Raw genomic sequence first — 27,721 nt, 5'->3', positions numbered from 1 at the left:
CACTGGCTGGGCTCACACATGCAGAACAGTTACTTGAATTAAGTACTGAGGGCTTGCAGCACCTGCCATCAAAAGCACATCCTCATCGATATCCACTCTCAGATGCTCAGTTTGGGTTCTGCCAGGAGTAGTCCAGTCCAGACATTAGGGCCTTATTCCAAAAATTGGGAAAAGAGCTGGATTCCAGGGGTAAGGTAAGAGTGATGTCTTTGACATCAAAGCAGTATATATCTGAGTGTGGTACTAATCAGTCCTAGCAAAATTGAAGGCAATGAAAATCAGGGGGAAAGCTCGCCACTGGCCAAAATCATAACTAGCGTAAAACAAGGAAGCCAGCAGATCAGCTCCAAGTGCGTCACTGCAGGAGTTCCTGAGGGTAGGGTTCGGTTCCCAACTTCTTTAGTTGTTTCATTAATGACTCTTCCTCTGTCAGAAGGTCAAAAGTACAGATGCTCACTGTTGACAACATTGCTTTCTGTCCCAAATGCAACTCAAGTAATGAAGCAGTCTGTGCCCACATGCAGCAAGATCTGGACAACATTTAGGCTTGGGCTGATAAATGGCAAGTAATGTTCACTCCTCAGATGAATAAACATTTCCAAGAGAGAATCTGACCACCTCACCCTGACATTCAATAATATTACCATAACTGAATTCCACACAATCAACATTGTGTAAGGTTACCACTGACCAGAACCTTAACTGGATGAGCCACATAAGTACTGTGGCTAGAAGAGCCAATCAAAGACTGGATAGTCTTCAGTGAGTAACTCAACCCCTAACACTGCAAAGGCTGTGCATTACCTACCAAAACACCTGACTGGATAAATGCAGCCGATACTCAAAAAGCTCAACATCATCCAGGATAAAGCACCCCACTTGACTGGCACCCTATCCATCATCTTAAACATTCTCTCCCTCTACCAGTGGGGCACCATGGCTGCAGTGTGCATCATATGCAAGACGCACAGCAGCATTTCAACAAGGCTTCTTCAGCAGCACCTTCTGAAGGTGCCAGCTCCAATGCCTAGAAGAAGAAACTGATGCATGGGGATGCCACCACATGCAAGCTCCATACTCAGTCTCATGCCATCCTGACACGGAAATACATCAGTGATCCGTTATTGTTGCTGGGTCAAAATCCTGAGACCCCCTACCTAATAGCACTTATGGGTCTACTTACAGCACATGGACTGCAGTGGTTCAAGCAGGAAGCTCTCAGGAGAAATTAGAGATGGAATATAAATGCTGGCATCCCACTGATGCCTCAAACCATGAATGCATAAAAACAAAATTCAGTGCAAGTCTTTGACTAATCTCTTTGGTTTGGTCTCTTGATTTCATGTATCCATCAAGCATCCTTAGACTTTTTGACATTAAAGATGTTATGTAAATGAAATATGCTGTTAATTCAGCTGCCCCCTCCCATCCTTTAAAAAAGGAATGGGGATGAATACAGAAAAAAACCAATAAATTTAATGTACTTATTGGTAAGGGAGTCCATTAAGCATTTTAATTTAATAATCACAACTTATTTTTGGTAACATTCCTACACTTAAATGTTGAGCATGTTTTCTATCAAATCTCAAAATAATTTTGAATATTACCCATCAAAAATTTGTCACATACAGAAAAAGCTTAGAGCTGACTACTCAGAGCAACTTAAATGGTCAAATAATTCTACTTACGCAGGAGCAGTGTCTGCATCCACTGGTACAGGAAATAAACTTTGCAACAAATTGGAAAAAGCAAGTCCTGTGTACTTCCAGATAGATCTTCAATTGAAGTGTGTGGAATGGTAAACAATTAAAAAGCTCTTGAACCATTTTCTAAAACAGCCTGAGATTGTTTGTAGGAAATAAATAATTTAAATAACACAATATGATTAGCCTTATTATGAAAAGTTCTTACCATTAAAGCCCATATCCCATTAACTCTGAGGGCTGGATTTTCACTCTGAGTCAAGTTGCACAGTAGCTCTACAGCTCCTGACTCCAAGATAGGCTGGAACATACAAGATTATGACTTTTTTTATACACTTAATTTATTAGAAAAAAGGATCATCATCTTTTCATGAAAGTTCAGAATCTGGTAATTGGTATAAAAAGCTAATCAAAATTATGCATCATCTTGACACTTATCATTTTAACAGCCACACCACTACCAACTTTGGTTTCCCAATCACCTTTCGAGTAAGTGTGTGTTGCAATTTAGTGGCATTTTTAAAAAATGAGTAGTATGAGAATATTATTTTAAATCTTAGTGGCCTAATTAATATCTGAAACAAATTAATGACAACATATTTCAGCAGTCACCAGAAAATATTCAGGTGTATTTAATAATTAATACCAACAACAGTGGCAGTTATGTGCCCATTCATTTGATAAAGGCGAACCTCTTTGCTTGGGGAGAATTCAAGAAGAAGATTGCACAATGTTGATGACGCCACTACAAGGACCTCATCAGGAGCATTTTGTAATAACTGAAAAATAAAAAGACAAGAAACAAGTTTGTCAACTGCTTAGTATTCTCCAACATGCTTTAGCAAGCAAAACACTCCAGTGAAAAATGACAGCAGATGTTTTCTACATTACACTACAAAAGCACTTCATTAACTGTGAATCACTTTCCTGCATTAAATTTAATCTATCACTTATTCACTAACCTGGCCCTCCTGAATTCTATAACAATCCTCTGCACAATTGATAATACTTCCAAGTTTTGTGTTATCTGCAAATTTTAAAGTGGTGCCTATACATTCAAATCTAGGTCATTAGTGTACATCAAGAAAAGCTATACTCCTAGTACTGACTCCTGGGGAACCCAACTGTATAACATCCTCTTGTTTGAAAAACATCCACTTACCACTATTGTTTCCTGCCACTCAGCCAACTTGGTATCTAGTTGACACTGCCCGCTTTATTCCATGAGCTTCAACTTTTCTGAAAAGCCTGAATGCAACATTTATCAATTGCCTCTTGGAAGGCTGTGTAGACTTCAGTTACATTACCTTTACCAACCTCTTCATTCCCTCACCAAAAATTTCAATCAAGTTAGTTCAGCACAACTTGCCTTGAACAAATCCATTGTGAATTTCCTTATTTAATTTTCACCAGCCCAAGTGAATGTTAATTTTGTTCAGGATCACTATTTCTAAAAGCTTTCCCACCATCAAGTTTAAAGTGACTTTCCAAATTCTTGTCACCAACGCTGTATCTAAAGAGGACTGGAAGATTATGAGTGGTACCTCAGCAATTTCACCTTTAGTTCCTTCAAAACTCTTTGGATGCATTCAATCTGGTCCTGGTGACTTATCAACTTTAAGTACAGTCACAGCCTTTCTAATACCACCTTTCAAATTCTAGCCCATCCAGTATCTCAACTACACCCTCTTTCACTATGACCCGAGTAGCATCTTCTTCTTTGCTGAAGGAAGATGTAAAATATTCAACTGTTGCCTTGTCAAGCCTTTGTGTAGATCCCCCTTTTGTCCCTAATTTCTCCAACCTCCTCTTACTATCCTTTTGTCATTTACATGCCTACAATTGTGAAAGCTTTTATTACAAATAGGTATCCTTCCTTTGTAAAATGATTTAAATTGTACAAAATATAACATTTTATATACCAAGGCATAAAGTATTAAATTGTGAATTAGAACACAGAATGGCTCATCCAATAGCAGAACTGAAATAGAACTCGTCTTGGGATTGGACCACTTGTTTAATGATTACTATACAGCAACGATAACGGTTACGCATCACCACAAGCCATGTGGACCACAAGATTAACAACTGAACATACAGCCACATAATACAAACGTAACCATTGTTTTCTACTCAAGCCTCTGCAGAACCCATAGTCTGAGAAGCAAAAAGATGCACAAAACTTTCCATATTAGGTAACAAGTGGCCTTCTCTCCTAGATGCTCCAGTAGTTTTAGTTATAAAGGTCAGCAAAGATCCATCTGAGTAGCTTCACTTCTTAACCAACGATCAAGAGGCAAAAATGTACCTCTGCTAGGGTATCCATTTGTTAAAATGCTGAGTGTATCCGAAGTGTTGGACAGGAATTTCAATAACACCAGTATCAAATTTACATAACAGGAAGACAGTGGGTATTGCTGCTTCTTATTCAGTACGTAACTATAGACCCAGATTTTGCATTCAGCAATAAAGTTTATCGCTAACTTTGAAAAAGGTATACAAATCTTTGGTACACACAAAGATTTAGCGATCCCTGTGGGAGAATGTCCCCTTTCTCCGTAGTAGTTTCAGTCCAACAATAGGTGAAACAGATGTCTTGGCATGCAGCAGTGACCTTAGCAAACGAGTAAGCAGGCACAGAGACAGACTTACAATGAAATACACCCTGCCTCGGATGGGATCCCACAATGGGAGGGGCTGCCTATGGCTGTGGGGGGCTTCAATCAGACCCTAATAGCTCTGTAATCAGTAGGCAACGCACAGCAACATCATGCTCTGAATTTTAAGTCCCCTTAGAGCAGGAAAACACTGATCCGAAGTCGCTGAGGTGACTTTATTCCAGGCAAGTCTTTTTCCATGATGATTTTAAATAACAGTTGTGTTGTTCATATTGAAATCTAAAGCAATCGTTTAGACTGGGCTTTGAGTTAAAAAGAAAACAAAATTATGAATTTCCATCCCTTAAAGCCTGAGGATAGAGAAGTTGCAGCGGAAGAATGAACGCAGCATGTCCCGTGTGGCCCCTTGCAGGCTCTCAGGGTATTGTGGGTAAAGAGTCTGCCAACTGGGCTTGTAAAGGCAGACGACCATGGGGTGTTGGTTGAGGAGCTTAAAATAAAGACAGAGGTACTGACTTCGTTCTGTATCTTAGAAGTTTTTTGAAGTTTATTCATTAGCATCACAAATAAGGTTACATTACCGCAGCGATGACATTACTGCAACATGTATGAGACTAAATGGCATTTGGGGTTCTGTCTCGTTGGGAACATGGTTAAAAACCCCATAAGTGCTTTTATGCACGCATCAAAGGGCACCACATGCCTGCGTGCGTGTGTCTGTGCACACGTGTGCTTGTGTGTATTCTCGAAGTTGCAAGTGGTACTTTCAATCCGACTCTCATCATCTAAATTGCATTTGAGCACAGCATGTATTGGCTTATTTCAGTTTGTATTGCTGTTGGCAAAGTCACCGATCCTGTGGTATATTACTGGTTTTCCAACACAATTCAGATAGTATTGCTCAGATCTGGTTAATGTTGCTTTTTTATAACTTAAATTGAAAATTGGTTGTATTCTGTCGGTGTGAAAAATGTCACATATATAAACATATCCAGTGTCTGGAACAGGCATTCTGTTAGTCACCCAGTTTACTGTTAAATTGCAGTATTTTGTTACAGTGATCTTTCAGAAATAAAGTCATTCTGTGCTATACCAAAGGTAACATCTGTTTAAAAATCAGTTCTGAATCTGAGCAACTCCTTAGATGTATTATAGTTTTGAACAATCATGCACTATAACACTGGGCAACATGACTTGATCTGAGCCATCAGAAACAGTTAGTCCAGGTCATTACGATTATTTAAATGACAGGTGTTCTTTAGCCTTCGACATGATCCTTCCCTTGTAGTAGTCTATACAGAGGCACCAAACTAAATCCATATCAAAGTCACTGAATTGAGGCGCTCTTCAGGGAGAGAAACTGCACCACTGTACAAGTGGACCAACATTGAGATTACAACCAATTCAGGTAAATTTTCCCATTCAGGTAAATTTGGAGTGATTGTTGTTGAGAACTGCCCCAGTCAATGTTAAAAATTTGAGTTTCAGCTGTTTCTTCCTGAATAATTAAGACCGACAAAGAGATCATGCGCGTAATAATGGACAGATTGTCAGTGACAATGAATATAATATACCCAGATCTTGATGACACCCACTCAAAATTACAGCTTCCTGTCTTTCATTACTGCAGTTACACCATCACTCCCATTAAAAATGCAGGTACTTCATGTCTTCTAATGAACAAAATAGTGATAACCTGGGATTATTGGTTCATTACCACTATGCACCATCTCCCCCTATTCCTGCAAACGGTAAATGAGCTCAGACAGGATAGGGGGGGACACACAAAAGACTGAAGAAGGGGGAGTAGGATGAAGCAGTTAACAAACATAATAGTACAAGGGAGAATGTGAAAGGTGCAAGGAAGTGAAAAAGGAAATGATAAGCAAAGAAAGTCTAAGAATAGTTTGGTGGCTAATATCAAAAGGAAATCCAAAAGATCCTCTATAGTCATATTAACAATAAACAGGTTGACACAGGAGCAGTAAAGCTGCTTTGAGACCAAAATGGAGATCTATTGGTGAAGGCATTAGGCATGTTTGAGGTCCAAAATGAAATTTTGCTCATTTGGAAAACAGGATTCCCAAAGCTCTGGTAAACTAAATTAGAATTTTAAAAAGGCAGGGTGTCATTCAGCAGGTTTGGGCAGTCATGGCTTTGTTCATCCGGGTCAGGTGAAGAGTACGTTGGACAGGGGAGAAGGTTGCCCTCCCTAAGGCATTCCCTTCTGGGGGCTCCTGGACTGCTCTCTCTCCTGAGACTTGGTTCCTTTAGGAATGCAATGTCCTGCTGGTCACACAACGTGCACGAGACTGGGTGCTTCAGTTCAGCATTGATGGAGTCTCTCTTTGGCTGGCAAAGTAGATTGCCTCCTCCAAGTGGTCTTATATGAAGACTTCCAGTCTGTCTGTCTTTCTTCAAGGCTCAGACTCCCATAGGGTGAAGGGGACATAGGACAGTGTCCTGTTCCTTGCAAAGCTGTACTGTTATGCTCCCGGTGTCCTTCCTGTGATAGTATATGTGACAAAACTCATGTGGTATGTAGAAGTCTCAATTCTGACAAATCTATTGGGCGTTGGTTTAGCTCAGTGGACTGTTTGGCTGGTTTGCGATGCAAAGCGCAGGCAACAGCGTGGGTTCAATTCCCGCACTGGCTAAAATTATTCATGAAGGCCCACCTTCTCAACCTTCGCCTGAGATGTGCTGACCTCTGATTAAATCACCACGAGCTTCTGGTATGTGGGGCAATGGTGACTTAAATGTGGAAAAACAACATCTGGCATCTACTGGATAATCCTGATGCTCCTCTCTCTCTGGGACTTCCTTTCTTCATTTGGGTGGGATGAGGCGTTGATAAAGGCTGATTTTTATAGTTAATCCTGGAGAGTTTCCCTTACTTGTTGGAAGGATGGTCATATCTATTCCTGAGATACGGGTGTCTTGACGATTCCCCTTTTCTTTGTTAGTGGGAAAATGGTTGTAAGTTTTCTGGTGATGGGGAGCCTAATCGGTGCCTCTGACACAGTTGGAGAGGAGGGAGGTTGCAAGCCTAGGTGTGGTGTACAAATCCTTAGTTTACTGGTTCCTGTACATGGACATAGGTTGGCATGCTACATTTTGTACTGATGGCAGCATTCTGAAGTTTGCCTTTTTCTGGGTTATCCTTTCATTGTTTGGCGGTCCTGGGTATATTGTGCAGTTCTGTATTACTGTGTGGAGGAGGTTGTGCACCTTCGGGCCACGTATTCATGACTGCATCCTGTTATGCTGAAACCACCCCCCACTCTTCTTTGTATCCTTTTATCTGTACGAGAGGAGATGCCGACTACAATGATTAATAATTGGAATCATTTCCGCTGGTCTTTTCCGCAGCTTTATGTGGAATAATGGTTACTCTATACTGTGATTTTGGGGATTTGTGTTTTGTGGTAAATGTAAACTGGAAAATTCCTAATTTTTATTTATTTATTCATGGGACATGGGCATCGTTGGCTAGTCAGCATTTATTGCCCATCCCTAGTTGACCTTGGACGATGGTTGAGAGTCAACCACAATGAAAATATTCTTAAAAGAAACAAAAATCTGGGTGAAAATGACAGCCCCTTGGACAAGCATGAATAGTAATGGTGAAGTATTATGGATTTTTCCAAAGATGTGCAGGTTAGGTGGATTGGCCATGCTAAATTGCCCCTTGCTGTGTAAAGATGTATACGTTAGGGGGGTTAGTGGAGTAAATGTATGGGGTTAGGGAGATAGGACGGGGAGAGGTTCTGGGTAAGATGCTGTGTTGGAAAGGCAGTGCAGGTTCAATGGGCCGAATAACCACCTTCTGCACTGTAGGGATTCTATATGAGTTACTAAGGGGAGACCTAGTTTGACTAATTCAATTGAGGATTTTATGAGGTGAGCAAGGGTGCATAAGTACTGTGCAGTTGATATTATGAATATAAAGTTTAAATAGGTGATTGGTAATATATCAAATTAAGTTAATTAGGGTTCAGTATCTAATAGATCTCATGAGGATGCAAATTAGCTGGTGGAATGGGTGACACATGGAAAATGAAATTTAACACAGTTCAGTGTGAGGTGATATATTTTTGAAGGAGGAATAAAGAGATAATACAAGCTAAACAGTACAATTTTGAAGAGATGCAAGGAGAGAGACCCCTTTGGATACCTGTGCACAATTCTTTGAAGCTAATAGGGCAGATTCACAAAACAGTTGAGGCATAAGGTCTAAAAGCCGGGAAGTTATGCTAAACATACATAAAACACTAGTTCGGAGCCAGCTGAAGTAGGGTGCCCAATTCTGGACACCGCACATTAGAAAGGGCATGGGGAGGGTACAGAAGAGGTTTAGTCACATGGTTAAGGCATTACTGTTATGTAAGTGGAGAGGCTGGGGTTGTTCCCTTAAAGCAGTGAAGGTTAAGAGCAGATTTGATAATTTGTTGAAATTTTTGAAGGCTTTAGACTTCGTAATCAAGACAGATGGTTTCCAATGGCTTAAGATCGATAAAGAGAGTACAGATTTCAGATAATTGTTTTTTTAAAAAACTAGAGGTAGCGTATAGACAAAATTTTTTTTAAACACAAGGAGTGATTTGAGTTTGGAATGAACAGTTTGGCCGAGAGAGACTGGATAAACACTGAAGCAAAAATATTGCAGTAATATGGGGAAGGAGCAGGGAAGTAAGATTAACTGGGTTGTCCTTCAAGAGAGCAGGTGCAGGATTGATGGACTGAATGGCTTCCATTAATGCGATATTACCTCTGTATTTTCTATGATAAGTCAGAAATTCAGTGATAGTTACATAGCAACAGGAATATGCCATCAGCCCTTCGTCTTTTCCACCATTCAATCAGACCATAGCTTATGTGCGCCCTGTACTGTCAGAGATGGTAACACAGTGGTAACATCACTAGGTTAGTAATCCAGAAGTCCAGGCTAATGCTCTGGAGCAGCTGGTGGAACTTGAATTCGATTGATAAATCTGAAATATGAAGCTCTTCTCAGTAACAGTGACATGACAACTATCATTGATAATTCTGGTTCACTAATGTCCTTTAGGGAAAGAAATCTGTCATCCTTTCCCAGTCTGGCAATTAGGAATAGGCAACAAATACTGGCCTTGTCAATGATGCCCACATCCCATGAAAAACAGAGAAAAATACTCATTTTATCTACAATTTGTTGGTCCCAAATTTTGCATTCTGAGTACGTGATTTTAGAAGTTCTAACTTGTTACACCCAAACTTGCTGCCTTTTTGTTCTTAACAGGTCCTGTTAATACAGAACAATTAATCGAGTATGATCATTATGTCTTTAGATAAGTATTCACTGCTGGGTTGCAAGTTAATTCCAGCGGCGTTTTTAATCAGATCCATCATTTATATGCCGGTATTCATTCACAAGCACAAACCAGTTGTGCACTTGACAGATCCTTGACTGAATTCTGCAGGTGATTTACTCAGTGCACCAGTGACCTTTATTGGCAGATAAATAACTTATTTAATTTCCATGTCTACATTACACTTCTCAAGTTAGTGGCAACAAACAAATTAATTTCCTAATAGCTTGAGCTCTATTGAGGCACAAAACATTTAAAGTTCATTTTGAAAGTTCAATATAATTAATGCTTTTTAAAATGCATGCCACTACCTACCTTCATTAGTGGTTTCCACACCGTATGATCCTGAAAACTTGTTCGGAGTTGCTGTACTGATCTGGACAGACTATGCAAACATCTATGAATGGAAATCAGACAAAGATACATATCTCTCAAAAAAAAACATATAGAATTAAACAAATGTGGATGGTGTGCTTGATTATCCCTTAACAATGCAAGAATAAGTAGTGATCAAACATACAAGACCAGTGATTGAGCAGATTAAATAAACCCAATCCCCATCAACATCTGAAATAATAAATCAAGGTAATATTGGTCTATGATCTGTGTCAAATAAACCTGACGATATACTCAAAACAATAACAGAAGATGAGTACTTAGCAGAAGAACCATAATGCTATTTTCAATTTTCACATTACAGAAGGAAGATATAATACAAGTGTGTTTAGGAAAACTAAAGATTGGCACAGAGAAATTAATTCAAAACAGAAAAATTATAATGGGATAAAATTATGAAATCACAAATTGCGGGACCTTGATATGTATGTATATTAAAAAGGGAGGCAAATAAACTGGGAATGCATTCATTAAAGGTCACTGGATTTAGAGAAAGTACTTAGGATCAATAAAGAGATAATAGATTTCAGGTTTTTTTTGAAAACTAGAGGTAGCGTATAGAAAGTACAGTAGGACTGGAAGACATCAAACGTCTTTATTCCAAAAGGAAGGTGAGAAATCAAATACCGATGAATCAGTAAGATTAATGTTTGCAGTAGAAAGATTTTAAGAATAGATAGAGTAAAAGCTCTCATCAAAATATGCTTTTGCAGAAGGTGGATCATGTCAATCAATCTATTGGACCCCTTGTCACAGACACTGAGGTGATGCAGGGAAGAGGATTAGGTTGTCTATTCATAGACTTGAAATTCTACACATTGCGAGCCAAAATTAAAGTACATGGAATTAGATGAGAAACAAGTAGGAAAGTAGAAGGTAGACAATTAGGATGAAAAGGATAGCAATAAGAATTGCTATTACACCCCACCCCAAGAATTTATGTTGGCTCTCAGCTTTTCATCTCACATATTATCTGGATTTGGGAACAGATGGAAATAAATCCTTCATTACAGATGATCCTAAGATCGTAAATACAATAAAGAAGACAGTAGAAAATTATGTACAGACATAAATGGATTGAGAATGTGCCGATGTAATTCAAGAAAGAGTGAATGGTACATTTTGGATTAAGAATAACAGATAGTATTGCTTGAATGGAAAATACTGGATGGGGCAGACAACATTTAAGGGTCCAAGTATATAAACCACTGAAAGTTATGGTTCAAGTGCAAATAGCAATCAAAAGCATAATATGACACAGGCTCCATCACAAGAGATAGAGAATATAAAAGTATTACTTCAATTATGCACCATGCCAGTAATGTATCAAATCGGACAGTTTGGTCTTAGGAATGATTTGTTTACTTAAAGAAAATCTAACAATTATTTACTAGGAAATTACCTAGGAGGTTGTTATGGTGAGAGATTTTGGAAATATGTCCAATAGCTGAGGAGTTTAAATGATAATCCCACTAAGGTAATTCAAATGATGACGACAATTGATGGGGAATCTAGAACAAGAGAATCTATTCCTAGAATTCCAGTTCAGGAATATCATTCAGGAATGATTTCTCCTCAGATGGTCATAAAGACAAAGTCAACTGACGTGCTTAAAAAAAGAAACACTTGGGAAGTCCATATGAAGGGAAATGGAGGAAGGACAGGGATTGAAGAGAGTTACGGAGGCTAATAGAAATGGCAGAAATAATGGGCTGAATTGCCTGCATCTGTGCCTCATTTGTTCCTACATTCAAAAATAGGATTGGCCATTAAAAGTTAAACTGCCCAAATGATCAGTGTCAAAATTCAAGCTGTCTGACTGTGTATTAGTAATGACAGATCAGGAGATAACAAGAAAAATGAAGGTGCTGTTCCGTCTATCCTACCTACAAACCACTTTTGCAGTGTCCAGTAGTTTCTTGAATAAACTTGATCCAATTGATCAAGAACAACTTCCTGACATCAGTATAAAACCTGTCAGACTAATTTTCAACCTTTCTTCTTTGTCCCACTATCAAAATTTAACATGAGGACTTACTATTTCTACACAATTAAAGAATGTTAGCATGAACCTTATGAGGTCTTCCCCAAATTGTTTCGAAAGATTCAACATCTGAATTTTTATTTTGTCTCAAGTCCTCTATGCCTGGGATCAGCCTTCAATGTCTTAACTCAGGGTTACTCCAGTCAAACTAACATTCATCCACTTAATGCAAGACTACAACTCAAAACAACCAAGGTACACTCCACCTATATAATGTACATAGCTGCACCTTACACAAAAACAATATTAAACTGAAATTTGCCTAACTAGTTACACTCATTAAGATGCATCTTAGAATAATTTACTAAATCAAATATTCACAGATCAACAAGGTTGTTGGATTTAATCACTAGAAAAAAATCATGAAAGCTAAAAGCTTCCCCCCAGGCACATGAGAATTTGAAAATGTAATCACAAAACTATCAAACTAACATTTAGTTGAATTAATTATTTGATTCAGTCATTCTTTCTCAGAATTAGAATTTTTTTATCTGCCACGCAACTAATAATTTAAATTGATAGTGTATTTATGTTAGAGTGCAATAGATTACCATCAAAGGGGTGGTTAAGTGCCTCAAAGAATACTTCCAAGTTATTTAATGGGAGTGCTTAAGCTTCAAGTTAATGGTTAATAATACAATAGCCAACTAATTATGTAGCAAATCTGGGCCCTTTTTCATTCTCTATTTTATTACCCATGCAAATGTTACAGGAGTATTTGCTAAACTGATTAAAGATTCAGTGTCTGCCGAGTCAACACAATACTAGTCACTATATTGGTTTTAGAACTATCAAATTGTATTTCAGACAGGAAAGTTCAGGAGTCCATCCATACCTGACAGCAGCTAACCGCACCTTGATACTAGACTCAGCTAAGCCAGTCACAATTCGATCCATCATATTTTCAGTCTCAATAATCTATAACAAAAAGTTAACAGCAGCATAAGTAACTAACAGGGTTTGTAATGTCACAAATTCACTTGAGGCATAATTAAATTTAGCTTTTGCAATTTATAAGGTATTATTTTAGCTGGGGTTCAGTAAGAAGCAGAGAAAATTATTCAAATTGTTTTCACAAACTTTGCAATCTTAACAAATTTACTACAATATCAAGATAGAATAGTTTAATGGTAGACACTCATATATGGGTTTGAAACAATTGATAAGCCATCAGTACTAACCCATTAATCGCAAATTGGGGGTCAATTGGTCTATATTTTCTATTATCTGGTACCAACAATCTAAGTTTTATCCTCCACAAGAGGAATCTTAACAGACTAATAAGGTTTGCAAGCAAACAAAAGACCATCCATGCAGCAATTGTTCCTGAAATGAACTGTGCTTGTAGGAAGTTCCCATGGCAATTGTTCATCTCCTGGATTTGGTAACTTAGCCAATCTAAGAAATGGAGATCAAATGTATCATCTTGATTGACATTATCTGAATCTAAACTCTTCCAAACACAGTAAAGAATTAAGTTTTCATAATGTTTAAAATGATGTCAAAATTTGATCACTAAGTTAGAAATAGATAATTCTTAGATTTGGTTATTCTGATTTCCTTGCACCACCATCTTTATTCAGAGGGTGTAAACAAAATAACAATTATTTTAACCTACCTCATCTGTCTTATATCTGTGAGTCAAGTTTTGTTTGAGAATGCTCTTAGAAAGCATTTTACTTCATTAATGGCGATTTCTAAATATTGGTAGCAGTTGGAAAGGCAAACTTCAATCTCATCTCAGTTGCTAAAATCAACCATTATATGTCAGCCCTTTCCTTGTGCAATTCTTCTTAAATGCACTGCTCAAGAGAAAATTATATTTTATAGATTTTACCTGGCAACGTGCAGCCACCCAATCAGGGATGCCATTTCCAAGGTAGGCCATCACCCGAGAGTCTGAGACACTTGTATCCAGCCTCACAACACAGTTCTTTTGGAAATCAGCTTTCAAAAGCAATTTTTCTAAAACATCTCTTTTGCTCCATCCTGTCCCTCGCCATCCCCCCGACCCCAAATCAAAACATGCATCAGATGTCGACTTTTTTTTTATTAGTTATTGGAATGCAATCAACAGTAACATGACAGTATTTATTGCCCCTTGAGGGCCTTATGACTCTACACAGTGCGGGACTGGAGTCATTTTCAGAATGGATCAGGTAGAGGTAAGAAGCCCCTACCCTTGAAGGACATGAGTGAGCCACTGGGCTTTTACAACAACTTGGCAGCTTTCACTGTCATTTTTTTTCCTGATGCTAGCCCAGCAAGCCAGTGAATTCAATCTATCATTATGTCATTTAACCTCATAACATTCGGGTCACTAGCCACAAGGCTAGTAACCACATTCCACAAGGCTACTGTGCCCTCTTAAGGATTCCCAAAGGAAGCAAAGTCCTCTTTCATCCTGACTTTTTTCTTCTTAAATTTGCACACCATGTACTACATTGCATTCTGATGCATTCATTCCTTAGTTTTAATCTTAGGTCAAGCACAGTGTATAATTTTGAATCTCGAGCAGTACGTGGAAAAACTACACAGCCTGTTCTTAGATGAAACAGACTGAAATTTAAACCTGATCTTTATAGTGGACATTTTATGAAAATATTATTAATTGGTACATATAGAAGAGGTGAAATAACTGTGGCATAATCACTGAAAATACATTACTGCACTTCTATTATTTGATTAACACAACCTTTTTTGTCCTGAAGGAAAACAGCATTTTAGCAAAGCAATATGGCATCTGTTCTCACAAATCTCCCTAATGTCAATTTTTTATCACTGTAGTCAAACCCAAAGTCATAAACTGAGATATTAAATTAAATTTTGTACAGCAATAATAATGCAAATTCCACTTTTCAATATATTACAATTCTGCTAGGGAAGGAGCAATTATACCTTTCTTCAGGAAATTAGTTGGTCCTGAAAATCTCTCTAAAATAATAAACAAACTTATAGAAAATCATGGTGAAATAATCAGTCTCAACTCAACTAGTATAGTATACTGGAAACAGATTTTCTTTAAATAAAACATCCATGTACACGTGTACAGTTTTGAACACTCATATCCCTAAGGTTGTCTCTGGAAATATACATCTGCATTAACTCAGAAATTCAGATTTACATTAGAAGATGAAACAAATCCCATTTCAATTTGTATTTTTAATTCTTAGTCAACTTTTCGAGCTGAAGGGTTTCTTAGCTAATGGTTACTTAAAATTGACAACTATACAATTAGTTAACTTGCTGTGACATTAGGGAGTCTTAGAACCAGCACCACGCATCAATGCTGCTGTTATTTTGACACAGTTCCTTCCTCAGCTACTATTGCCTCACATAGGCCTGAACTGTAGTTGGAATGAACAGCTATTCGTATTAGATAATCCCAAGTATAAAACCTTTGGGTTGCTGTGAACTTTGTCTGAATATCATAAACAGAAATATGGTAAATACATAACAGGTCTTGTCAGCAACCATAAAGGGGAAAGATATGCCAATGGTTCTAATCTATATTTGAACAGTTAAACCATCTTTTCAATTCAAATTCAATTTCACTTTATTATCTATAAAGGAAACTCATACAGAAATTCATTTCAGGTACATTGCTCTTTTGTTAAAGATATTACATAAACGGATAACAGTAAAAGGAAGAAAATTGCCAAACCACAACTTTAATTAAATATGTATTAAAATTATTCCAACGTATTAAAATTAGTCAGACAAACCCAACCAAGTACAAATCCTCATTCATACATCAAACTCCTGTTAAGTTCTTATAGTGAAATTCAAGTTCAAGAACCGGTTTGTCCTGCATCTGAAGATTTATAGATACTTTCCTGAAGGCATTCAACAATAATACTGAGACAAGGAATGATGCACATTGCTCATAGCACTCTTTACTTTCACCAAAGTTCTTCGAGAGCAGACTTAAGGAAAATCTGCTCACCAAATACACTTCCTTTCAAATGCCTCAGACCTGCTGTGTATTTATAGTTTCTTCTTGGTTTTAATTTCAGAACTCCAGCAGGTACAAATTTCTATTTTTAATCTCAACATTAAATTGCACCCTTCAACAGTCAACTTGTAATCATAACATGGAGTTCAAAGAAATGAAAACAATGATAACAGAGGCTAATAGTGCTGAACCCATGCTGAAGACTGATGATAACAGCACAAGAATGCTGTTGAAACCCTCTTCTCAATTTTCTAGCCAAGCAAACTGGCAAGAAATCTCTGCTTCTTCAAGGCAATCCCTAAAAATCAGACTCGCTCTATGAAGAAACATCTAGGTTAAGAACTGAAATGGAGGGTTGGATTGTAGGGGATAGCAAAAGAGAAAGACAGTGGTAACTTGAATCTGAATACTCCTGTGCCCTGAAGCAAAAAGATCTAAATATAAGCAACTTAGGTTGATGCATCTTAATTTACTATAGACATGGACAGAATTACATTTCTTTAAATGAAAGTGCAACTTGTGCATGTTATTTAAAATTCTCTCAAAACATTTTGCAGTAGGACAGAACATACAGTCCCCACAGCTTATGGCTGGCATGCCGGTGTAAGATTTGCCTCTTCTGCGCAATAGCTGGTATATCGCAAGAGAGCTGTAAGAACATTGGATTCTCTGAAAATCTTGCTTTCCTTTGGCTGCATTTATACTATACAGACTTTCAGCAACAGTTATAATATATCAAAAGCTAGGCCAGACAAAACTCCAGTGCTTAGTTTCCTTCAAGACATTTCACTCTGATTTGCTCCTAAATCAGGATTTGTTCTATAACTTCAGCATTGATGAAAAATGAAATGGTCTTATAAGGATGCCATTCTTGCAAGAAACTGCATTTAATAAAAATAAAATGGGAATAGAGTTCCTTCAATCCAAATAACTGCCATTTGCAGAACCAGGATGGAGGCATCCTGAGAGTTAATACCACAGTATACTTTTAACAAAATCCTTAACCTCCCAATAAAAATACTTGCTTTTATATTACACTTGATCATATCCCAGACTGAATTCCCTTGAAGTGTATTTACCGCTGAATTCCCTTGAAAAACAGTGCTACATTGGCAAACATAAAAGCCATTCTGCACATAGCAAAGTATAATAAACGGCACCCGAGGTAGGCATGGACTTTTTGAATAATGAAAGCTGTGCAAGTTAAAATGCTCAGATTGAAGTTTCATAGTTTGGAAGCCATTAGAGGCCTTGTCTTGGATTATGCATGGTATCTAGCGCTGTTCGTACTCAAGTTGACTAAGAGTGCCCAAGGTTGCTGGTACCCAGGATCTCTGACAAAGCCAACCTTTAACATCAACAGAACATCTTGGTCTAACGTCTCACCCAAGAAGTCACCACCATCCAGCACTAGACTTGATTTGGGTGTCATCTTAGATTATGGACTCAAATACCAGAATAAGACTGGAACACGGAGTCTTCTGAGCCATAGCTGAAACTGCTACCAAGTAACAAATCTGACAAAGTTGTAACCATCAAATTAACAAGCCATTACTACCATATTCCCACTAATCAATCAGCAATTAAACATGGTGATACTACTTTAGAATGGGCCATTATGAATTAGCCATTCTATTATAGTTATTTAAGGAGCTGGTGAAGGATAATTGGAATGGCTAGTTCATTGTAACATTATGATGGCTGAACATATACATATTACAGTATTCAATGATTTTTTAAGTTTTTATATAGTTTTCCTAAAGTTTGATTTTTAACACCATTAGCAGCGCTTGAGTAAAATGAGCATATGATTAAAAAGAATCTCATTGAAACATTTCATATATTTTTTAAAACACTATCTACAGATGAAAGCAAGGCTTTTGGCCAGATGCTATTACTGGCAATGGTATGAAGGAGATGAATTATCAATGGAGCTGTTAACTTCACCTTCATACAGCTCAGCTTACAGCAACTAATTTTCCTCAGGGTTTGTAAATGAAACTAAAGATACTAAAAGGAAAACAGATACATAGTTAAATGCAAAAACCCCTACATAACTTTTAAGAAGCATTTGTAGGATTTAGCTAAAGCTGACAGATGAGGACAATTGTCTCAATTTTGGTGGTTATGAGAGATGGCAGGCTGCAAAATTTGGACTGCCATACCAACAAGAAAGTCATAGCTTTCCCACAACTTGACAAATGCATTTTCAAGCAATGTTAATTCTGCACAGAGAGAAAGACATTCCAAGCTGCATTTTATATATATATAAAACACATGATAAAATTTATGGTTTCATGACTGCTTTAACATTACTGGAAATAATGAACATCTTAAGTTATGAATTACCATAATCAATTTTTCAATACCCCTGATGACATGGTACTCTATAATCAGTTTATAATTTGTTAAAAACCTAAATGCTCAACAAGTCATGAACTGTATTGACTTTGCTCTTATGATATTATCTTACCACAGGATTGATCTTAGAAGTCTCATTACAAAATCAAGTCTGTTAGTTGATATGATGGAGATAATTTTTCTATAATTTGCAGTTTATCAATGTAATGATGGCAGCCTCTAAATGGGATGAAATGCCATTTTATAATAATTTGTCAGTTTATTCTAAGCTGACAGTTCAAAATACATAGAAGGAGCTTGAAAGTTATCTAATAATTGGATTGCTGAGGATAACCCTAGGTCATTTGTCTTTTGCAAACAGAAGTACTTACTATAAAAGAAAATCTTGAAATATGTTGCTACAGTAGAGAATTTATGATTCACACCTTCATCATAAAACTATCAGGTTATTAGAAATAAAACAAAATAACTAAATCTACAGCTGTCATAAAAAAGTGAACAAATACTCACTCATTCATTGTCAATAGCAGAACATAAGAACATCTGTTGTAATGGACCCAATCTACAATGTGCTAAAGGTACTTATTTTTTAAACTTAAAGAATATAAATTTACAACAGAATTCCATGAGGGAAAAATAGATTTGCATTTTAAACCTTTAAAATGACAGCAGTAACCAGCAGCAATATTAGTCATCAGTTCAACCGTTCAGCATCTCCCACTTTATCATATCACTAATTAAACAATGGTTAAAATCCTAATGTTTGTGGCAATACCGCTAACTTTCATAGTTAAGGCATCAATTTTTGTAAGGGCATTGGTATTTTTCTGTTGCTTTGACTTGTACTGAACATAGGAAGCCACAGGAGAATGTGTTTTTGTAAACTAAGCTGGAAACAGTTGGCATGGTAGTTACTAACTGAGCATCAACAACCTACTTTCAACTGATTCTTTAACTCCCGAGTTAAGTTTTCTGTACAAGGATATCAACATCAAAATTAAACATGTTCTTCTGAATTCTCAATCTATTTTTGAAATTGTGAGTATTCCATTTTTGTGGGGAATCTTTTTGTATCAAAGGTGAAGGATGTTGGTGCTGGCTGGAGAATAGAACACTTTTGTTTTACTTCTAACAGTATTTAGCATGATGTACTCAGCCATGTACAACATAGGGAGGTACAGCGCATGGCTTTCAACTACTGTGCTCCAACAATGCACCTTAACCACAACCTCAAAGACTATTGCACCATGAAATAATTTCTACACACACAAGTCTAATAACTCACTGTGCTATTGAAATCTCAAACAGGTAAAGCATTTTAAAATTGTTGTTGAAATTGCTTTTTGCTGAAGCATCAAATAAAGTACATTGATGAAGAACAATTATTCTGAATATCACTACTAAAAAATGAGATGGGTTACAAATCTTCAAGAAATCATAAAATTACCAAAAGAGGACAATTCTTCCAAATATGAGACCTTTTCCCAGCAAAACAAAGGAGCTCCAAAGTTTTTTGATTGCTATTATTTTGAATATACTAAATAACAGTCCAACCTGAAGCTGTTAAAAGGCTCTGTCAGCTTAGCTTGCAAATACAAAAAGAGATCCAAACAAGGGATTCCTTTGAATTTACAGCACTGCAAAAATGAAGGTTAACTATCTATTTGAAGGAATAAAAGTAATGACTATGATAGTACAAAAGAACACATTGAGCAAAAAGATAAACACCAAAGCATTATTTCAAAACCAGAAAGCAACTTTGGAATGGGAAAAATGTCAGACCACTGCAGGATTTCACTACCAAGCTAAAAATATTCCCATTTACTCATACTGCAATTGATTAAAATCCAGCATTACGTCACGTCTGATATTTGGCCTAGGACTCAATGAAAACACTCACTAAGCATTTTCAGCAAGGGTGGGAAGAATTCAAAAGAACTCCTGATGTAAAAGGTGACTTCATGCAGAAAGTATCTGACCAATGCCCTGGAAAACGACATCTATTCATTTTCTAACTGCAAAGATAAATCAAAAACAAACCGATAGGTTGGCAGCAACTCTGAACAAGCTCAAGATAAAGGATCCTGTGGCAGTTCTTAGTTAAAATTAATCAGATGTGGAAACAAATCATTTTGAACTGAATGAATTTATGTTGACCTTAACAACAAGCCTTATTTCAATAGCCAAAAATTCTAGGCACTGTGTGCCAGTTAATTCTTTTAATATCCCAGAATTATAACGTCAACCTGCCGTGGATTGATTCTGTACGTCAAGTAATGCAATCGATAGTTATGCATGAATTAACAGACATGTGCGAAGTCCCACGTTGATGATTCATGCATAAATATATCCGAGCCAAAGGACAGACCTCATTTTAATGTTGTGTAACTGCACAGGCCATGGGTAGGAGACGGCAGAGATTCTCAAGCATACAAGTACGCACAAGAGTGTGAAAACTCTTGCTTTCAAGGTTTTGCATGTGTTATACGCATGTACTTTTCAAGGATTATGCCCAAGACCTTTTGTTATGGATTGTAAATGTTTTGTATATTGTTAAGTGACAGACCTTCATAATATGCAGAATGCAATATGAATTCCTACTGTCTTTTTGTTGCGAAATTTCAGGCGTACCTTTTTTAAAATCAATATTCTTTCAGTGGCCTTACAAATAAAGCTCAATGCATGGGCAGCAAGACCGTAAGCCAAAGCTATTGATGATCAGTAACGCTAGTGTTTTCTAATTGGACAGCAATATGCAAGTACGTGAAGGTAGAATGGGTATATCTTAAATTTTAATGAAATTGTCTTGTGAGGAAGGTGGAATTAAAGTAGCAGTAACCATTAGACAACTCAACTTCCCAGTCAATAGCATAAGCAGCAGAGCACCTGCGTATCATTTATAAATGAATAATGAATGGATTAAGACGGCGTAGGATAATAAGTGAACCTTGAATTGATTTGGTTTGGTTCCCATTTATGCAGATGTAAGTCAGTGCCCATATATAAATATAATTTGTCTTGTTACATTAATACAATTTGCAAAAGATAATTTTATTCACTGTCCCACTGTAGCAAAAGGGACATTAGTGTGAACTATGGAGGTCAATGACATTGTTGTTAATTAACAATACAGGCACAAGGAAAAGGTGAAAAAGTGTTCTAAAATATATTTACATGCTGCAGAGGTGGGTATATTTAAGTCCCATTTCAATATTCTCAAATCATATAGGAATACGGTCTTCATTTGTAAATCTCTCATTCATATATATTTCTTTAAAACTGCCTCAAGCTCTATGAAGTGCAGCATTTGAACTTTATTTCTGTGCAATAATTCTGAAACGTACTTACATATTAAGAAGTTGATTAAATTCACATCACAAAAATGTAGAATATTCACCAACTTTTTTTGTCAGCTGATATAAAATCCATCATGGCAACAAGATTTTCCTGTAATAACATGCTAAAAATGACATTGTAAAAATTGGGCCAGTGAAAATTATTTCCCAGAACTTAACCAATAATTGATGAATATTTAGGGAAAGTCAAAGATGGGCACCACGCTTTTGGAAGGATGTCAAATGACTTGGAGTAGGGTCTGATATTTATTAGAATAACACCAGGAACGAGAGAATTCATTTATGTGGAAAGAGGACAGAAGGTGGGATTGTTTTCCTCCGAGCAGAAATGGTTACGGAGAAAGAGATTTAATACAGGCGGTCAAAGTTTCTTTGATAATCAGATGTGAGGAAACAGTATTACATTTAATTTTTGGGGGGTAATCAAAATGCCAAACAGAAGGACAAGTCATTTCAATCAGCTAAAAAGGTATTTAACCTTGGTGCAGCGAATCAAAGACCAGCAACTAAATTACGACAGGAGGCCTTCAAAGAGGGCTTAGTTCAGGTGCAGGTACAGACTACACACATCCCCACTAGGGAGAAAAAAAAGATGCTTCAAAGATGAAGCCCCCAGATAACTCTAGATATAGAGCTAAAAATGAAACTGGATAGAGGGTTAAGATAAATGGCACATTTATAATTCAGTAGATAGGCAAGTTGAACACAAATTGTATGTGGGGGGGGGAAAGAACTATAAAAGGAAATAAGAGGGCAAAATGTGCACTTGAGAATAGATTAGTAGATAACAAAAAGAAAGCCAAATGTCTTGCATAAGCAGATACTTAGAGGATAGCCATATGTGAGGACCAAAATGGAGATCTTCTGGTAGAGGCAGAAGCATGGCTGACATAATAATCAGGTTGCAGTTTCTCCACTAAAGAGCAGATGCTGTCAATGCCCAGCAAAAGGTAGTAGAGAAATTGCATAGATAAGGATAAAAAGATTACTTTTCAAAATTCAAAAATCACCTGGTCCCGAGGAGATGCATCCTAGGTTGCTGAGGGAAATGTGGGTAGTGATTCTGGCCACAATCTCCCAATCCTCTAATGGATACGGAAGGGGTGTCAGAGGATTGTAGTTCTTGAAATGTTTCAACAAGGATGGAACAAGGGAGAGAGAAATCCGACCATTACCAAGCCAGTCAGCTGAGCATCAGTGATGATACAACTTTACAAAACATTAATCCAGGACAAAATTATTTGCCATTTGGAAAAATATGGGTTAACCAATGATAGCCAGCACAGGTGTTAATTGCAGAATGCGTTTGACTAACACAATTGAGTTTTTTGACGAGGGTCTTGCAATAGACAAGTAATAGACTTGTTAGCAAACGTTTGTGTGATTGAAGACACAGTGATGATTCAAAATTGCTAAAGGATAGAAAACCAAGAATAGTGGTCAACAGTTGTTTTATCAGAGTAAAGGGAAGTATGCGGTTGTCTCTCCCAGGGGTTGATGTTGGGGTCTCTGCTCCTTTAGATATATATTAATACCCTGAAATTGGGATTTGTATGGGACAAAATTTCAAAGCTTGCAAATGGCATAAAAGCAGGTGAGGGCAATTGTCTGGAGAACACAGGCTGGTGAACTGGGCAAATGCAACTCACCTCAACTTCCCACTGTTCACCATCTATAAGACATAAGTCAAGAGTGTGATGGAATAGAGAAGCGCAGCTCCAGCAACACTCAAAGAACTTGACACTACCCAGGACAAAGCAACCCGCTTGACCCAGCCACCACCTTAAAACATTCACTCCCAGCAATATTGGCACACAGTTGCAGGAGTGTGTGCCATAGACAAGATATACACTGCAATGACTCACCAAAGCTCCTCTGACAGCACCTTTCAAACTCGCAACTTCCACCACATAACACAAGTGAAGCAAATGCATACAATCACCACTACTTACAAGATTTCCTCCAATCCATACATCACCTTGACAGAACCATATCAGCATATTTCTTCACTGTAACTGGGTCAAAAACTTTGAGCTCCCCACTAAGTGCATTCACACCATAAGGATTGCAACGTTCAAGAAAGTGGCTCACCATCACCTTCTTAAGGGCAATTAACAATGGGCAACAAATGCTGGCCTAGCTAGCAATGCTCACATTCCATGAACAAGTATTTTTAAAAATTAACACAGAAGTGTGAAATAATTCACTTTAGCAGGACAAATGAGGTGACAATATAACAATAGTAAAATTTGAAAGTGGATGTAGGAACAGCAAGACCTGGAGACGTATAGCCAGCGCAAGTGGGGCAAAGAGTCTTTTCCTGAGCATTGAGTCTATAATTTGAGTTAATTAAGTTAACTTAAAATACTTTTACACCAATATTACAAAAAAGAACCATGGTATAACAATGATTTCACTATAACTGCACAAAAGCCTCTAGTGCAGTAGGTGCTTTCTAATCCCAAAATTGTTTAAAAGGATGTTCTTCACTTTCTCCCACCCACCTCTCAATTAATTTAAGCATCCTCAAATTCTGCCCAAAGGTGCTGAAAAACACACTTATAGTAACTGCTCACAATGAAAGTCATTTTATGTAAATAAGGCATTTCAGGTGCCCTGACCAATACTTAAATATTACTCTCTCTGTACCAAACATAACCAGCACAGAAAAAGCACAATGGAGGCTCACAGAACAACAGATTGGGGGTCTACATGTTTAGCATTAGGTCTGTTCACCTCCAAGATCCGATTCTGATATATCTACGATTTGCTCATCCTAATTTATTATTCCTGTAGGCAACTCATTTTTGTTAGAAACTGATGATTGCAAAGTTGCAATTTGCGAACAAAAAAGGTCAAAATGCCATTTCCTGTATTTTGAACCTGAAATTTAAAAAAAAACTGAAATGATTTTAAACAAATCAGTGAGATACTAGGACCTCACTCTAAATCAGAGATGACAACTGCTGGAGGGGGAAATTAACGTGAGCAGACTGTTTTCAAAGTCCACAGCATTACTTTGTTAAATTTGACAATCTTGCTCACAAAGAATACAGGAAATAAATGAGACTGATTACACCACATTGTTGCAGGAAAAGGACACTCTTAAGTTGGCATTTCAATCACATTTCCAGACAATATGGAAGCATGCATATTTTCCAGCATTAGTGGCTCTCAGTCTTGATGGGTACATGTGCATCACAACACGGTTCTCCCTTATTTGAGATACGGTAAGATGCCATTCTGGGCTTATCACTCACTGTGTACAGATTAAAAATTCAACTACATTTTAAATGCCATTATTCAAGTTATCTGGAAACAGTGTTTTGCTTTACTGTAGATTCAGAAAACAAGCTACCAGCAATGTCATTGCACAAAGCTTTATTTACAATTAAACTTGCACATCAGCAACACAAATGAACACATCAGCAGGCCACAAATTAAAAGTGATACAGAAACAGAAGCTGAGTACTTCCGGTTTGCAGCAGATAGGTAGGCAAGCATTTATATAACTGGCATTACAGTACTACTGCATTATGTGAGTCAGTACTATACACTACACTTCACAGTGCTTATTTTGTTACTACTGTTACGAACTCATGCAAAGAATGTAATTTAAGGATCCGGTGCAGGTTCAACACAGGAAACACCAGTACTTGTCATTCCAACATGAACACGTCACAACTCATTTCTCTAGACAAATGAGTGTCAATCCCATTCATTCTTCAGATCTGATTATGCTCTTTCGTAAAGTCACTGTTAATTCTCTTCACCTTGTTCTCAGGTTGACGTCACTCCCTGCCTGTTGGTTGCCAGGACCGGGGGACGCCCCTCTCCCAGACTCACCTTCTTCCGGATGTCTTCGTCATTTGCTCCAAGGGAGGCATACAACTTGAATGCAGCTTGGCGAAGTTCATGAGCATGTTTGAGGTCGTGGTCAAGCTGAAGAATATTAGGAAAGACAAAAAATTGAAGTACTTTTGTAGCAGTTGCAATAAATCAATCAATAAAACAGATAGCAGGACACAAAACTGAATTAATATTCAAACAATATTATTGCATCCCTGCATTAAAATTATTTTTAAAATATCAAACAATTCTTGAGCAATTATCCATTTTTAATAACTGCCTTAAGAGGACCATCATAAATAAAAGATTTCCAATTTAAACTTCGAAATCAAGCTACAATAAGACTAAACACTACTGGCAAAATCAGATCTTTCGCTGACATTGCACGTAACAATAGTGCATTAATTGCAGTAGATAAACGCCAGCTTTGGAGTGTAACACTAAAATATTATGTTCTATCTCTGCAAGGCACAAGTAATTCAAACAGCTGTTTTTGCTGAAGATTCATTGAAGGTTATCAATAATAACTAAGGGGTAGATTTTTTTTTGAAGTGAGGGCTCCATCTCCTGGAGATAGTGGAAAAAACCCAATGTCTATATCCCACTGATGTGATGCTAATTTGAAGGCAGCAGGGGAACAATTAAATTGCAGGTCACTGCTCTGTGGCTGATCTTTGTTAGTAAGAGTAACACAAAAGCAATAGAACTATGAAATGCTAGGGGACACTAAATTTACTACTGTGCAATTGTTTAGATTAAAATCATGAACACGGCTGGCTTTATTATGGATCTCATCAAGATTAATACTGCAACTATTTATCTACTTCATTATACTGAACATTACTGAAAACGTTAATAAATTTACAAAAGTTTATTAAAGTTACTGTGAAAATCCCCGAGTCAAGTTAAGAAACTTACTCTTTTGATATCTGTGATTGCACTGACAGAACTTGGATACTTAAAGTAGTCAGCGAGCATCGCAATAAGATGATCTGTGATGCTGGCAATCCTCTGCAACTCGACATCAGGTTCTATCAGATATGCCAAGGTTTCAGCACCTTCCACCCGTTCCTCCAGCAGCCTCTCTTTACTGCACATCCTAACAAGGCATGGGAGTGTCTAAACAGAGAAAGGTTTTGCTGAGGTTAACCAGGATATTTGCAATACATACAAATCAGTGAAAATTCTTGGGAAGCCCAATTGAACACCTATTTAGGACTTTTCAGGGTTAGATTTTTTAGTGTGCTGCTTTGTCATCATGTGAATGAAGACCAAATAGACAGTGGATCACAGCTGCAGTTCACGAGTGACTTGTGAACTGCAGTTGTGATCCACTGTCCATCAGGTCTTCATTTACATGATGACAAAGCAGCACACTAAAAATAGGCCTCCTTCAAACTGTATTTTACTTTCCATTAGTTAGACCCACAAAGTTGTATAACATGACCAACTGAACATAGATATGTTTTACAGGGGAGTAAAATGACACAATAAAAAATGTCACATAGTACATGTTAGTTGACTTCTGTGGACAATTTGACAAGGGAAACAGCCTGACCGCAGAATAGGCCAGATCATGCTGAAGCACAACATCTCACGCTGCGCCCCATCAACTAAACCCTTCTGCAACCTTCAGTTAGAAAAACTTTTGCAATACAGCTTGCTGGAAATGTCAGCTTTTAATGGTGTGGCATTCGCCAAGGTGTATCCGGGACTACAGTTAACACTGGGGCCAACTGTCCATCTTGCTACCTTAACGATTGAGGAAGAAAAAGGTACAATAAAGGAGGATGAATTAAGAATCAAAACCAGATACAGAAAAATAAACTAAGGTCACAAAAGACTAAAAAAAAGGAATTGAAGGAAATGAGAAAGGAGTCCCAAACAACTGAAATAATTTTCAAAATCTTTAACATTCAATGAGATGCAAAAAAGAAATTGAATAATTTAAAGTGTTTCAATTCTGTGTCAAAAAGATTGATTGGAATTGTATTAACAATTATTACACTCTTGTAAAAGAGGTTTTGCACTCTAAAACAGTTTAACAAGGGGAGATGGAGTGGCAATGTCATGGACTAGTAATCCCAC

General features: G+C 37.3%; 1 protein-coding gene across 6 annotated transcripts in view; it reads right to left on the bottom strand.

Annotated features, from left to right (window-relative positions):
- Positions 1 to 27,721, bottom strand: part of armc8 (armadillo repeat containing 8) — a 91,011-nt gene that overhangs the window by 27,181 nt on the left and 36,109 nt on the right. For all 6 annotated transcript variants that reach the window (XM_080198474.1, XM_080198472.1, XM_080198471.1 and 3 more), the window contains 6 exons: positions 26,552 to 26,752; positions 25,631 to 25,726; positions 12,948 to 13,030; positions 9,988 to 10,069; positions 2,396 to 2,482; positions 1,912 to 2,004 (listed from right to left, as the gene is read on the bottom strand). In XM_080198474.1, coding sequence (XP_080054600.1) covers positions 1,912 to 2,004; positions 2,396 to 2,482; positions 9,988 to 10,069; positions 12,948 to 13,030; positions 25,631 to 25,726; positions 26,552 to 26,752 — 642 coding nt within the window. The remainder of the gene's footprint in view (positions 1 to 1,911; positions 2,005 to 2,395; positions 2,483 to 9,987; positions 10,070 to 12,947; positions 13,031 to 25,630; positions 25,727 to 26,551; positions 26,753 to 27,721) is intronic.

This window comes from Carcharhinus amblyrhynchos, chromosome 11 (assembly GCF_965287045.1).
Source record: "Carcharhinus amblyrhynchos chromosome 11, sCarAmb.v2.hapA, whole genome shotgun sequence".
NCBI lineage: Eukaryota > Metazoa > Chordata > Chondrichthyes > Carcharhiniformes > Carcharhinidae > Carcharhinus > Carcharhinus amblyrhynchos.
The sequence above is the reverse complement of the archived record's forward strand: the minus strand, read 5'-3'. Positions and strand labels throughout refer to the sequence as shown.